This window comes from Patagioenas fasciata, chromosome 21 (assembly GCF_037038585.1).
Source record: "Patagioenas fasciata isolate bPatFas1 chromosome 21, bPatFas1.hap1, whole genome shotgun sequence".
Taxonomy (NCBI): domain Eukaryota; kingdom Metazoa; phylum Chordata; class Aves; order Columbiformes; family Columbidae; genus Patagioenas; species Patagioenas fasciata.
Window position 1 is genome coordinate 1,134,017 of NC_092540.1, and position 11,690 is coordinate 1,145,706.

Consider the following 11,690-nt stretch of genomic DNA (forward strand, 5'->3'; position numbering starts at 1 on the left):
AGCCAGAATAAGCACCAGAGCCTATCGGTGCCTCCCAGCTGGTGTGGGTCCCCGGAGCCAGGCTGTGGGTCTCAGCTCATTGAGGACAGGGCTGTCATCTATGGGAAGCTTTATCAGTGACTGTTTCTTCTTTTTTTCTGTCTTGCTCCAAACTCTCCATTTCCAAAAAGGGTGGGAGATGTCACAGAATCAGCGACACATCCTGAACAGCTGCTGCCACCCTCTATCTCTGCCTCACCCATGTCTCTCACTGCTGCTCCTGAAGCCCCCAGAGAAGCAAACGGCTCGGCCTGGCTGGGCAGTGACCCCGCACCGGGAGGCTGGAGGGATCCAGTCTGGGGTTCCTGGCAGGTCTGACTGATTTGAGACTTGCACAGACCAACAGCCTTTGGGTCAGGCTCCTGTGGAAAGAGCCATTTGGAGAAAAAAAATGAAGTTTTCCCAGCTTAGCCTTATTCCATGACATGATCTGGACCCAGCTGAAGCATGAGGGCTCTTCAGAACCCATCCAAACCACTTCCCTGTCCTTTGGAGATAAGAGCTCAAAACAAAGGAGCTGAAGGCCAGCTTGGCTAGGCAGCAGTGCACAACCACAGCTCAGAGGAATTTTCCAAACTTTCATGGTGTTCTACTCTGAAGCAGAGCCAGGTCAGCCCGCTCACAGCGCAGCCCATGCAGGAATTCCTCAGGCTGGCCCTGGATGCTCCATGCCAGGAAAAGCGTGGGCAGCTCCATCCCGGAGAGCAGACTGTCCCACCGCCCCAGCCCCATCCCGGGCCTCTGCATGGAGGGGCAGGATTCCTTCCCCCACCCCTGCCCTGAAAAGACACCACCCGCTGTGTGGTTTCCTGAAACGATAGCGATATTTGGCAAAGCCAGCAGCAAGAAACTCAGATGTGGTAAGTGGCCTCTTCGGAGCCGAGAGCTGCCGGTGCTCCGGGGTACGGCTGTCACCCCGCAGGGCCACCGGCAACACTGCACCCTCTGCAAGATATCAAAGGCACATGCGATGCAGCTCTGGCTCGGAGCAGAGATGGCTGCAGCTGGCAAGCTGTTAGCCACGGGGGAAGTGCACAAAGAACACAGGAGACACTGTCCTGGCCAAGCTTTGATGCTGGTATGTGCTTTGTCCACCTTGCTGTGCAGTGCTTCCTCTACTCCCCAAGGTCTGATGCTCTGCAGATGACATTTAAAAGTCAGGCCAATACTCGAGGTGGGGAACAGGCTCACAGCCCAAGGCAAAATATGCTAAGTGTGGACACAGGGGTCAGCAAGCAGAGATAATTCTGCTTCTGTTGCAATTACACACTGCATTTGCCACTTCTTGGGCAAGGATGAGTGAGAAGGATTGAAAATTTAAGGAAGTTTAGGGTCATGAATCCATGATAGGGACAAGGCAGAGGCAATGAGTCTCCTCCCAGAGTCCCTCCAGCTGATTTAAGGGTCCCCAGCAGCCAGATCATCATCATCCTTTAATGAGACAGAAGTGAGACTGGGCCAGACGAGCCCTGGCTTTGCTGAGTCTGCCGTTGGCTCTCCCTGACACCGCTGGGGATGTTCTGATTTACAGCATCCCTGATACCAAGAGACTGCATCAGTGGCTGTTACATCCAGCATTTGGCAAGTCCAAAGCAGCTGCAGTTTGCCCAAAGCAAGGATGGGAAGTCAGAATGACAGCTTGCAGATAAGATTGGACAGAGAACTTGTTGTCCTCTCCAGCGCAGGAGGGGAGGGGAGGACCATCTGCATTGTCTGGAGGAATCTGCACCAGAGAACACCTCCTAAACCTGGCAGTGTTCCTCTCCTCAGCAAACCCTACCATCTGCCATTCCGCAGAAAATAAAATTCACATCTAATCGGTTGCACAAAAGCAGACTTCACCCATCTCCTCATCATCTTTGGACCCCAGAGCTTCAGGCAGGGACAGAATGGCAGAGCAGAACCCTGAGTCACTGATGAGCTGACCAGAGATCTGCAATAGTTCTTGGCAGAGGCAGCTCTGGCCGGCCCAGAGGTGTGGGTTCACATGCTTGGGGGATTAGACATGGCACTGACTCAGACACAGCTATGAGCTGGTACAGTGGGAAGGAACGGTTTTTACATCAGCTAAATAGCATTGGAACAAGAGGCCCAGCAAATATCAATCACCCAGGACCTGCTTTAAGCAATGAAGATGCTCTGACACTCCAGTTTGGCCAAACAGAGCCCCCAGGACCCTCTGTGCTGCTGTAGGCTCATCCTTACAGAGCACAGCTTGCAAAAGGAGACAGTGGGAGGGAGCTGAGCCAGGGACCAGGGTCACTGCCCCACAGCACAGCCCCACAGGGGACAGTGGCACCTGGCTCTGAGCTGCCTATCAGCACCTCATCTCTGTCCCTAACTCAGCAGCCTGCAGCTCAGCTACAGCATTATCTTCTGGACAGCCAGTCTTGGTATGTTTGGGAGTGTGCTGCACCCTTGAGGAGCCTGATGACATTTCCCATGAAGAAATGCATCTTATTTCCTCTTTTAACTGTACTGACCTGCCCTTCCAGCACCTGCATCCTTTTATGAGCCGTTAGATCAAAGAGCCCTCCACCTCCAGACACCTTCTCCCCTTGTGCTTATTTATAGGTTTGACTAAACAGCTTCAAGCTTTACTGAGAGAAACTCCACGGCTGAACATCCAGCTCACACAATCAGATGCTCTTAGCGTTCTGGAAGCTTTTCTCCACCCCTGTGCACATTCCACTGCTGTTTTAGAGAGGAGGATAATAACACTAGCAAACAAACAATACTTCTCAAAATAGTAAATAAAACAGTAAAAAAGCAATAGCAGCAACACAACTATAAGCTCTCTGCATTTGAGTTTTCATTTCCACAAGGCAAAAGCAGATGTCATTAGAAGAAAAAAAAGACACCACACAAAGTAAATGTTTGGCAAACTGCACAACAAAACCCCTCAGGTCTGGTCAGCCCAGGAATTTGGGGGCTGGCAGGAGCCTTTCAGCAACAAATGGGTGCAGGGAGGACTTTGGTGGCACCCTCACAGCCCTGGGCTGTAAGAATCACATAAGAAATCCCGGTGCCACCGTGCCCTCTGGTGGCTGCGCTGCTGCTGGTTGGGACAGACGGACCACGCGGGTGGCAGCGGCTGGAGGAACCCGCAGCTGCTTGGGCTTTCCCTGGCCGAAGGGTCCAGCGTCATCAGTTCCCACTATTCTTCAATATGAATTCCAAATGTACAGCTTCTCATCTAGGATTGTACGTATCAGAATAACCATTCAGCTGTATCTCAACAAGGTTAATAGCCTTTTTGTCTGGGGTCACACAACTGTTTAGTGTCAGCAGACCTGGGAATCCCAGCTGCTGCCTCTTCCTTCAAATAATCTGCATGCAATCCAGAGGAAAAACACATGAACTTTTTTCCTTCTCAGTTTGGCACCAATGTGAAAATGTTTTTTTGTTTTTGCTAAAAAATGAGAAACAAGAGGAAATGTTCCAACCTTTGGGAAAACGCAACATGCCCAGGAAGGCACACAGACTATTGCCATCCTGCTTTTTTCCATTTTGCTGCCAGATGACCAATTTCACAGCACGCCTAGGGAAACTGGCACATTAAACTGGCAAATTCTCCCAGTGGCAATGTCATTTCCACTTCACATGGGCTCCAAAATGCAGATCCCACCCTCCACCTATGCACACCAGCTGCCAGCTGGGTTCTGCTTCCAAATTCCATCCCCTTCAAACTGGATCCCTGGCAACATCCTCCAGTGTGGCACTGAAGTGCTGTGGGTTTGCTGCTCCCCTTCTGTCTCCTGCAGACATTTCTGGCTCAGCTCAAGCCTGTCTTAGTAGCAGCACTGCACCCACATTTTCAGTGCAGACCTGTCTGCGTTCACTCCCCAAACAACTGGGGTCAGACACTTCTCAGTAGTTACCCAGCAGATTGCAACCTTCCAGCACTAAGTGCTCACATTTCCCCTCTTTTAGCTTCATCTATGCCAGCAGCTACGTGCAGACCTCCAGAAGCTCCTCAGCTGGAAGCTACAAGGGCTCAGCATCTATCCTAACACACCGGGGGCTGAGAGCCCATCCCAGCCCCGCTGCACAGCCCTGGGGACATGACATCCCCACCCAGGGATGGCAAAGCGGCTGCATCAGTTTGGCAGAACAACACCCTGGGAATCACACCAACAAACCGCAGCAAGGTCCCCAGTCAACACCGACCCCACACAGCCATTTCAAGGTACTTCTAATGTCGTCAGCACAATTATCCTCCCCCAGCGGTTTTGCTTGAGCAGGTAAGGCATCTACACCACTTTTCAGTCTCTGAAGCTATGTTGCCTCCTACCTTTGATGATCAAGAAATTTGCTTCTGCAGGCACGTTTGCTTTGAACAATCCAGCCTCCACCTTCCTCTGCCTCCTTGCTTTCCCTATCTCTTAACGGATTTTGCTGCTGTTGTTGTTGAAAAGCAGCAGCGTGTGGAAGCTGTGTTACCATCCAAACCAAATGAGATCAGGACCTTTAATTTCCAGCGTGGCAGCTGTTGTTTACATCACATTTTTTCCCCCTCTCACACACAGTAATTGGTTCTCACAGCCTCCGTGCTCTCCCACACATGTACTTAAACAGGAAACGAGGGGTGGGAGTTGTAGCGTGGGGGTTTCCTGTTCTGTCTTTCTGAAACACTGAACTGACACCAAAGCTTTGATCAAAAGATCTAAGCACACGAGCTGGTACACCAAGGTTCAGCTAAGAGTACACATTGCTTACAACAGGAAAACCATAAGTCCTCCCATGGTTACAGGGTTCCTGGCACACCGCTGGCACTTCTCAAGCTTTTTCGGTAATACCCTAATGGGAACGTGGGCTGTTCCAGTGCCACTGCAATGCCACTCCATGGGGTTTTGCTTTCCCTGTTACCTGGTAGAGGCAGGATGAGGGGTGTGCCCCTGAGAAGGGAAAACCACAAGCTGCAGAGTCACAGAATGTCCTGAGTTGGAAGGGACCCACAAGTATCATGGAGTCCAACTGCTGTCCCTGCAATGACAACCCCACAGTTCACCCCGTGTGTCTGAGGACGTTGTCCAGTCTCTTCTTGAACACTGTCAGGTGGGGCCATGACATCTCCCTGGGAGCCTGTTCAGTGTCCAGCACCTCTGGGTGAAGAACCTTTTCCTCATGCCCAACCGAACCCCCGGCACATCTTCTGCCATCCCTTGGGTTCTGTCACTGGTCACCAGAGAGAAGAGCTCAGCAGACGGCAGAGGCTCTTCAGCACCTCAGAACACAGCAGACTGATCTCACACCCCTGGGCCCGCTGACTCACGGCCCCCGGCGGGGCCACGGAGCTGCAGTCGGTGCTCGGACCCCCAGACGAGACCGGCACCTGCCCCCCAGGGACCCCCGGCGGGCCGGGCGGCGGGACCGACCCGCGCCTGTGTCCCCTTCCCGCCCAAACTACGAATCCCACAATGCCCCGCGCGCCCACCCTCAGCGCGTACGCGCCGCCGCCGCACCTGGCGCATGCGCACAACTCCTTATGGCTCCAAGATGGCCGACACAGCGTCCGCTGGCTCCGGCACGGTAACGGCGGCTCCTCGGCGGGACGCGGGGCTGTGGTGGAGGGGAGTCTCCCGCGGGGGCCGGGCGGAACGGCGGCGGCCTATTCCTCTCACGGCGCTAAGGCGCCTGCGGCCTGCCCGTGGGGCTTTAAGGCGGTGGCTGATGAGAGGGAGGCGCTGATTGGCTGAGTGGCCGGGGGGAGGCGGGGCCCAGCAGCGGGGCTTGATTGGCTCAAGTTCTTGCGCCCTGATTGGCTGGAGGAGGGCGCAGCGGGTCGGGGGTGCCCGTGAGGAGGATTTTTTAAAGGGGCCGCGCTCCAGACGGCGTTCTATGTGTGTGTGTATGTATATGGCTGTATGTGTACGTATGTATGTGCGTGTGTGTTTCTATGCATGTATGTGTGTGTATGTATGCATATATCTGTGTATATACGTTTGTGTGTGTATATATGTGTGTGTAGATGTATATGTACAGACCTGTGTGCGTATATGTATGTACACGTGTATATAGGTGTGTGCATGCAGTGGGGGACAGGCAGGGCCGGCCCCTGCCCTCTGGGAGCAGGCAGCACGCAGGCAGCCCTGCCTGCAGCCCATCCCAGGGCAGCACGGGCAGGATCCAGGAGCCGATCTGGGGTCCCGCTCTCCCGGGGCTCTGGGGCGGCCCCGTGTCCCTGAGCCCCGGGCTCTGTGTCCGCAGCGCTCGGGCAGCAAACACGCCAGCACACCTGCCGATAACTACTACCTGGCTCGGAGGAGGACGCTGCAGGTGGTGGTCAGCTCGCTGCTCACCGAGGCCGGCTTCGAGAGCGCCGAGAAGGCGGCGGTGGAGACGCTGACGGAGATGTTGCAGAGCTGTGAGTGTCCGCAGCACCACTCCGGGCCCCCGGAGCTTCTTGTTTCTCTGTTTTCAAATTGGCCTTCACTCTTTCTTTTTTCCCATTTCTCTGGTCCTGTGTTAGTGATGTTGGTAAAAGCAGAGGCTGGAGCACAGCCCTGGAGTCACAGACTTTGATGACCGTGAGAGGTTTTGTCCAAACTCATAAGTACTTATTTATTTTATTGAGTACTCATTAGGTATCCAATCAGCTCCACATATTGAGATGCTGCCAGAATAAATAGAGAAATAAAGTTCCAGACGTTGGGGTAGTTAACGCTGTAGCAGTTCCTGCTCTGCTGGGTGATGTGCCCAGGGTCTCAGGTCACTTATTCTTCTGAACTCAAGAGGTGATTACGTTTTGTGTTTTTCATGCCAGCGATGCAGATTTGCCTTTTGCATTTGTGGAAAGCATCCGATACTTTGATCTTTAGTGTCTCCATACTTGGCACGTGCTTTAATTTTAAATACTCAGGTTGTAAGACACTGGATTCCAGGAGCTATTTTTAATTCCTTGCTAAATTTACTAAAAATTCAGGTCTCTGAAGCCAGGGTTGGGCCGATAGGTGTGTGGTCACTGGCTGAATCCAATATGTGGTGGTGGCTTTTTCTTCCCCCCCAGATATTTCAGAAATTGGGAGAAGTGCGAAGTCCTACTGCGAACACACGGCCAGAACGCAGCCGACGCTCTCTGATATCGTGGTTACTCTGGTGGAAATGGGTGAGTAGTTGATGGTCCCACTAATTCCAGCTGCCTGCCTTGGTAGGAAAATCTGTCCCTGACATTTCTGGTGTTTGTGTGACGCCTTCTGTTCTGATTTTCTTTCTCATGTAATTTGGAGCCCTCGGAAGAATTCTGGAGAAGTGTAAGAGAAGATATTTTTGACAGGATAAATTCCTGGTGTGATTTCCATTTCCTCTTTTGTATTTCAGGGTTCAACGTTGAAACGCTCCCTGCGTATGCCAAGCGCTCCCAGAGAATGGTCATCACTGCCCGTATGTGAGAAATTCTGTCTCTTCTTATGCAGGAAATGTATGTAATGGCTGTGTAATTGGTGGAGGAAGGTCCCCTCTGCTTCAGCTTCCTCATTGCACATGAGAATCCTCCAGATGGTTTTGCTCTTCCCGTGTAGGAGAGACGGGTCAAGTAATGCTTGCTGCCTTTTGGGAGCACGTTATGCTGAACCCTTGGCAGAACAAAGCTGCCTGATCTGTGTGTGCATTTTTTGTGACTGCAGCTCCTGTGACAAACCAGCCCGTGACTCCCAAAGCCCTGACAGCCGGGCAGAACAAGCCGCATCCCCCTCACATTCCTGGGCACTTCCCGGAGTTTCCGGATCCTCACACCTACATCAAGACCCCAGTGAGTGAAAAGAGACTTTTGTGCTGTTCGGGGTCTGTCTGAAGTCAGTGACACCAGGAGTGTCGATGTTTTTACTGCAGCGCTGATACCATTTATCCAAAACAGTATTTCTCCTGGCTGAAGATGTTGCTTGTTTTGTGTGGGTTGTCCTTGCTGTAGATTTCTGTAGCTCTCTGAAAATCTGTGCGTGTTTAAGGTCAATGCTCACCAGTAGCATCTGCATCCTCGTAGCGTTTGGAACTCCGGCTGTTGGCCGTGCATCCACTGATGGTGGTGTTGTTTTCCTCCCTGCTCCAGACGTACCGGGAGCCGGTGTCTGATTATCAAGTCCTACGGGAAAAGGCAGCATCTCAGCGGCGCGACGTGGAAAGAGCTCTCACTCGGTTCATGGCTAAGACAGGAGAAACGCAGAGTCTCTTCAAAGATGACGTTAGCACGTTCCCACGTGAGTTATCCAGGATGCTTTGTGCTGTAAATGGCAGCTGCCTGACTGAACAGACAGTCCAAGGACTGACCACATTGTGTCTGCCCTTCTGAGGCACTGGAAGGCTGGAAAATGAATAATTTTCTATTTAAAATGGGGATGAAAACCAAAGGGTCACTTTGTTCTGCTGGTGGAGAAGACGTTGGCTGACAGGTGCTAAGTTCAGAGCTCATCCCAATCCTGTCGCTGACCCTCTGTAACTTTTAAACAAGTGATTTCTTGTCTCTGACACTTTTGTGGTGGGCAGTGGAGATTTTCCTGTTTCTCTGCAAAGCGGTGATGAGAATTCCCACCTCCCCAAGGCTCGCTGGCAGCACAGGTGTCAGGGGGAGTAAGGGATGATGCTTCAGCCTGTCAGATAATTGAACTTTTATGGAGGTCAGGAAGGACATTTAGTGTTAGTTTAATGCTGTGTGCTTGGCTGGAAGCATAATGAGGCTTCAGCAAATAGGAAACCAGAGACTGCCGTCTTTTAGGGACAGCATGTTTCATTCCTGATCCTTGGGAGCAGGAGGAAAAGAGTGTTGGTATTTAAAACCAGAACCAGTGAAAGCATTTGGTCTCTGAGTAACTGGTTGGCTTTGTGCTTTGGATGTCTGGGTTGAGGAGCCTTGTCCCAGCGTGCTGACCATGTCCCTGTCCCTCGCCCCAGTGATTGCCGCCCGGCCCTTCACCGTGCCCTACCTGACGGCTCTGCTCCCCTCCGAGCTGGAGATGCAGCAAATGGAAGAAACGGATTCATCTGAGCAGGACGACCAGACAGACACCGAGAACCTGCCCCTGCACATGAGCACGGTACGTCCAGCACGAGAGATTAGGGGCTCTTGGGCCCGGCTTTCTGACACCTCTGCAGCCTGGTTCTTTGCCCGTCTTCCTCGCAGCTGGGCAGAGTGGGTGGAAAATGGCAGAGGGGTTGTGTTCTACCAGGTGTAAATGACTAAACGTCGTGACGGTTCTTTCACTTTCTGCAGCAAAATGAGGTTGGATCACGAGCTTTCAGTACAACCTTCATTTCGTGTTAGGGGAGAGAGGATTTTCCTGGGATGCACTGTTCCCAAAGGGAATCTTGTGTCAGGAATCAGGAGTCCTCACCTTTAACGCAGCTCCTCATGTGCTGCTGTTTCTCTTGGCAGCTGGTTATCTGTTTTGCCCGCTGGTTGTGTGGTTTGAACTTCTAAGCTTGTTTAACGTAACTTTGGTTGTTTATGTTGGGTTATTTTTATGTGGCAGGATGATTCAGGACCCGAGAAGGAGAACGCTTCAGTATTGCAGCAGAACACGTCCCTGTCGGGCAGTCGGAACGGGGAGGAAAACGTGATAGACAATCCCTACCTCCGGCCGGTGAAAAAGCCCAAGATCCGCAGGAAGAAATGAGCTGCAGGCAGCAGAGGGAGAGGAAACGGGGCTTCACCTCCGCTGCTGGGGCCGAGGGCACCGGCGACACAGGAGCGGCGATCCCGCTGGAGCAGGGGCAGAGGGGTGATCTCTGCGTGGTGAACCGCGCTCCCCTCCCGCTTCGCAACGCTCCCTCTTTCCCCTCTGCTCTCCTGCTGACTCTCAACGGTCAATGGTCAATTGCCTCAAAAGCGGCGAAGGGCTCCGGGTTGCAGACGGGAATTGTCTCGTTCACGGTGGTTTGTTCTCGCTGCCGGCAGGATTTGCTCTCTGAAGAGACGGGGACACAAAGATTCTGGCTGCTCGGTGCTTCCCAGCGGGCCCTGCAGCACACAAAGGCATCAGTCGTTTGTGGCTGGAAAAGCAGCTTCTGCAATCAACCTCGCCTCAGAATCTCAGGAGCGTGTGTTAACTGAGACAGAAAAACCCCAGAGAGGTTTCTTTCTTTGGATTCTTGGCAGGTAAAAGCAAACAGACTTTTCTTTTATAAACTGAAAGTGTCTGATGTGTTGGTAGGAGAGTGAAGTGTAAATACAGAGCTGAGATGGCATTTTATTCTCACTTTCCTGACTGCAGCTGCACTTCTAACTTAAAAGCGCTAAGTGTGGTGTTTACCCTGTTCTGCCTTGAGATAATTTTTAGCAGTATGAATGGCAAGATTCAGCCGCTGCCTCAGGCTGGTTTTCAGTTCTATTGTTGGTTTCAACACAGCACAGCTCCTTTGGGAGTTCACGCCTTCGCCAGCTGTTGGGGAAGATGCTGTGCTGAAAAACTTGGAATATGGAATAAAACTGTTGTTGATTGCAGTCTGCAAGGCCGTGCTATCGATCGCACCTTTTCATTTTGTCCATTCCCAAAGACGGGCTTCTAGCAACAGAAGTTGCTCTTTTTTCCCCGCTCTTTATTTCCCCAGAGCAGAAGACTTTTATTTCAGCAGTGAAAACAATTGGTGATGGGAGTATTGTAATTGTTGGCTGGTTTTGGAGAGCTTTGCTTTAGTTTTCATTCAGCCTTTGCTTAGGCAAAATATGGGTTCAGTTTCTTTGACAAAAGACTCCTGGATGATCTTGAGATGAGAATGTGGAGCTGGGAAGGCAGCAGAGGCTGCTGGGCAGGGCCTGGTGCTCCAGAGCAGCAGCTGAACACGTCCTGCAGAGCCGGGCGATCAGCGCTAGGTGCGTACATGGTCACCCCTGTTCAGTCCGAGCGTCCTCCCGGGCCAGGGAGGGAAGGTAAAAAGCAGCAATTGTTTCTGTGAGAATGGAGGTTGTTGCTGCCAAACAGCTTGAGATGAGATCTCTAGTGTAAGAAGTCCTGCACGTGCCACTGTCCCTTCTGCTGGTGCCTTGGTTGTACAGAAGAACAGATGTACAGAGACGTTGTGTATGTATGTAAATATAAAAGTTTATATCTTTTTGTACTTGGATTAAGTGTTGTTCATAATGAGAAAATCCCTCACTAGGTAGGGGAAAACTGTAGAATGAAAATAGACATTTTTATGTTCATAATAAAAGAAATCTTATCTCCTACAAGCAAAACTGGCTGAGTCCTTGAAGTTTCAGGAGTAGAAAAACGCCTGAGCGTGTTTTCAGTGGGGTCTACAAGCAGCAGGAGATCTTGTCCTTCCCTCTGCTTCTCCTGCTTTCTGCACAGCAACACCTGATAGCTGAGAAAGTTGGGAACTTTCCAAGAAGACCTTTGGTTTATTAGAAACGTGTTCAGTGAGGACAAAGTGCCGTTTGAAATACCGTCAGTTTTGTGAAAGGTTTCTCCAGTCACAGGCGGAACGTGTGGTTGAGAACTGCAGGATCATAGGGACTGCTTGCTTGCTTTTACATCTTCTCTTACACGTGTATTTTTCTCCTGATTAGAAAACCAAGAGAGATGGAGGTGAATTATGCAGTATCAGCCATGAATACAAAGATGGAGCCTTAACCAGCCATAAAGCCCAGGTCTTAGTGTCGTGGTTGAGACGGACAAACAACATGGACCAGGTTCTTCCAGGATGAAAGTAGTAGATGC

The 11,690-nt window shown here is 51.5% G+C and overlaps 2 protein-coding genes across 4 annotated transcripts in view; one reads left to right on the forward strand and one right to left on the reverse strand.

Annotated features, from left to right (window-relative positions):
* The window catches only part of CCND3 (cyclin D3), a 35,069-nt gene extending 29,328 nt beyond the window's left edge, over positions 1 to 5,741 (reverse strand). Inside the window, exon 1 of one of the 2 annotated variants that reach the window (XM_065854513.2) lies at positions 5,505 to 5,741. In XM_065854513.2, coding sequence (XP_065710585.1) covers positions 5,505 to 5,513 — 9 coding nt within the window. In that variant the 5' untranslated portion in view covers positions 5,514 to 5,741. Of the gene's footprint in view, positions 1 to 4,333; positions 4,503 to 5,504 lie in introns of those variants that run through there. The other variant, XM_065854514.2, reaches the window with a different exon arrangement.
* TAF8 (TATA-box binding protein associated factor 8) lies at positions 5,512 to 11,690 on the forward strand. 2 transcript variants are annotated; one of them, XR_011742121.1, is made up of 9 exons: positions 5,512 to 5,571; positions 6,250 to 6,406; positions 7,049 to 7,147; positions 7,360 to 7,422; positions 7,665 to 7,789; positions 8,087 to 8,234; positions 8,926 to 9,068; positions 9,504 to 10,129; positions 11,540 to 11,690. XR_011742121.1 is itself a non-coding variant. In XM_065854511.2 (8 exons), exons 1-8 carry the CDS (start codon positions 5,512 to 5,514, stop codon positions 9,645 to 9,647), a joined length of 939 nt encoding a protein of 312 aa, XP_065710583.1. In that variant the 3' UTR covers positions 9,648 to 11,206. The 2 variants fall into 2 exon arrangements, 1 of the variants encoding a protein (XP_065710583.1); XM_065854511.2 differs by lacking the exon at positions 11,540 to 11,690 and having other exon boundaries at positions 9,504 to 11,206.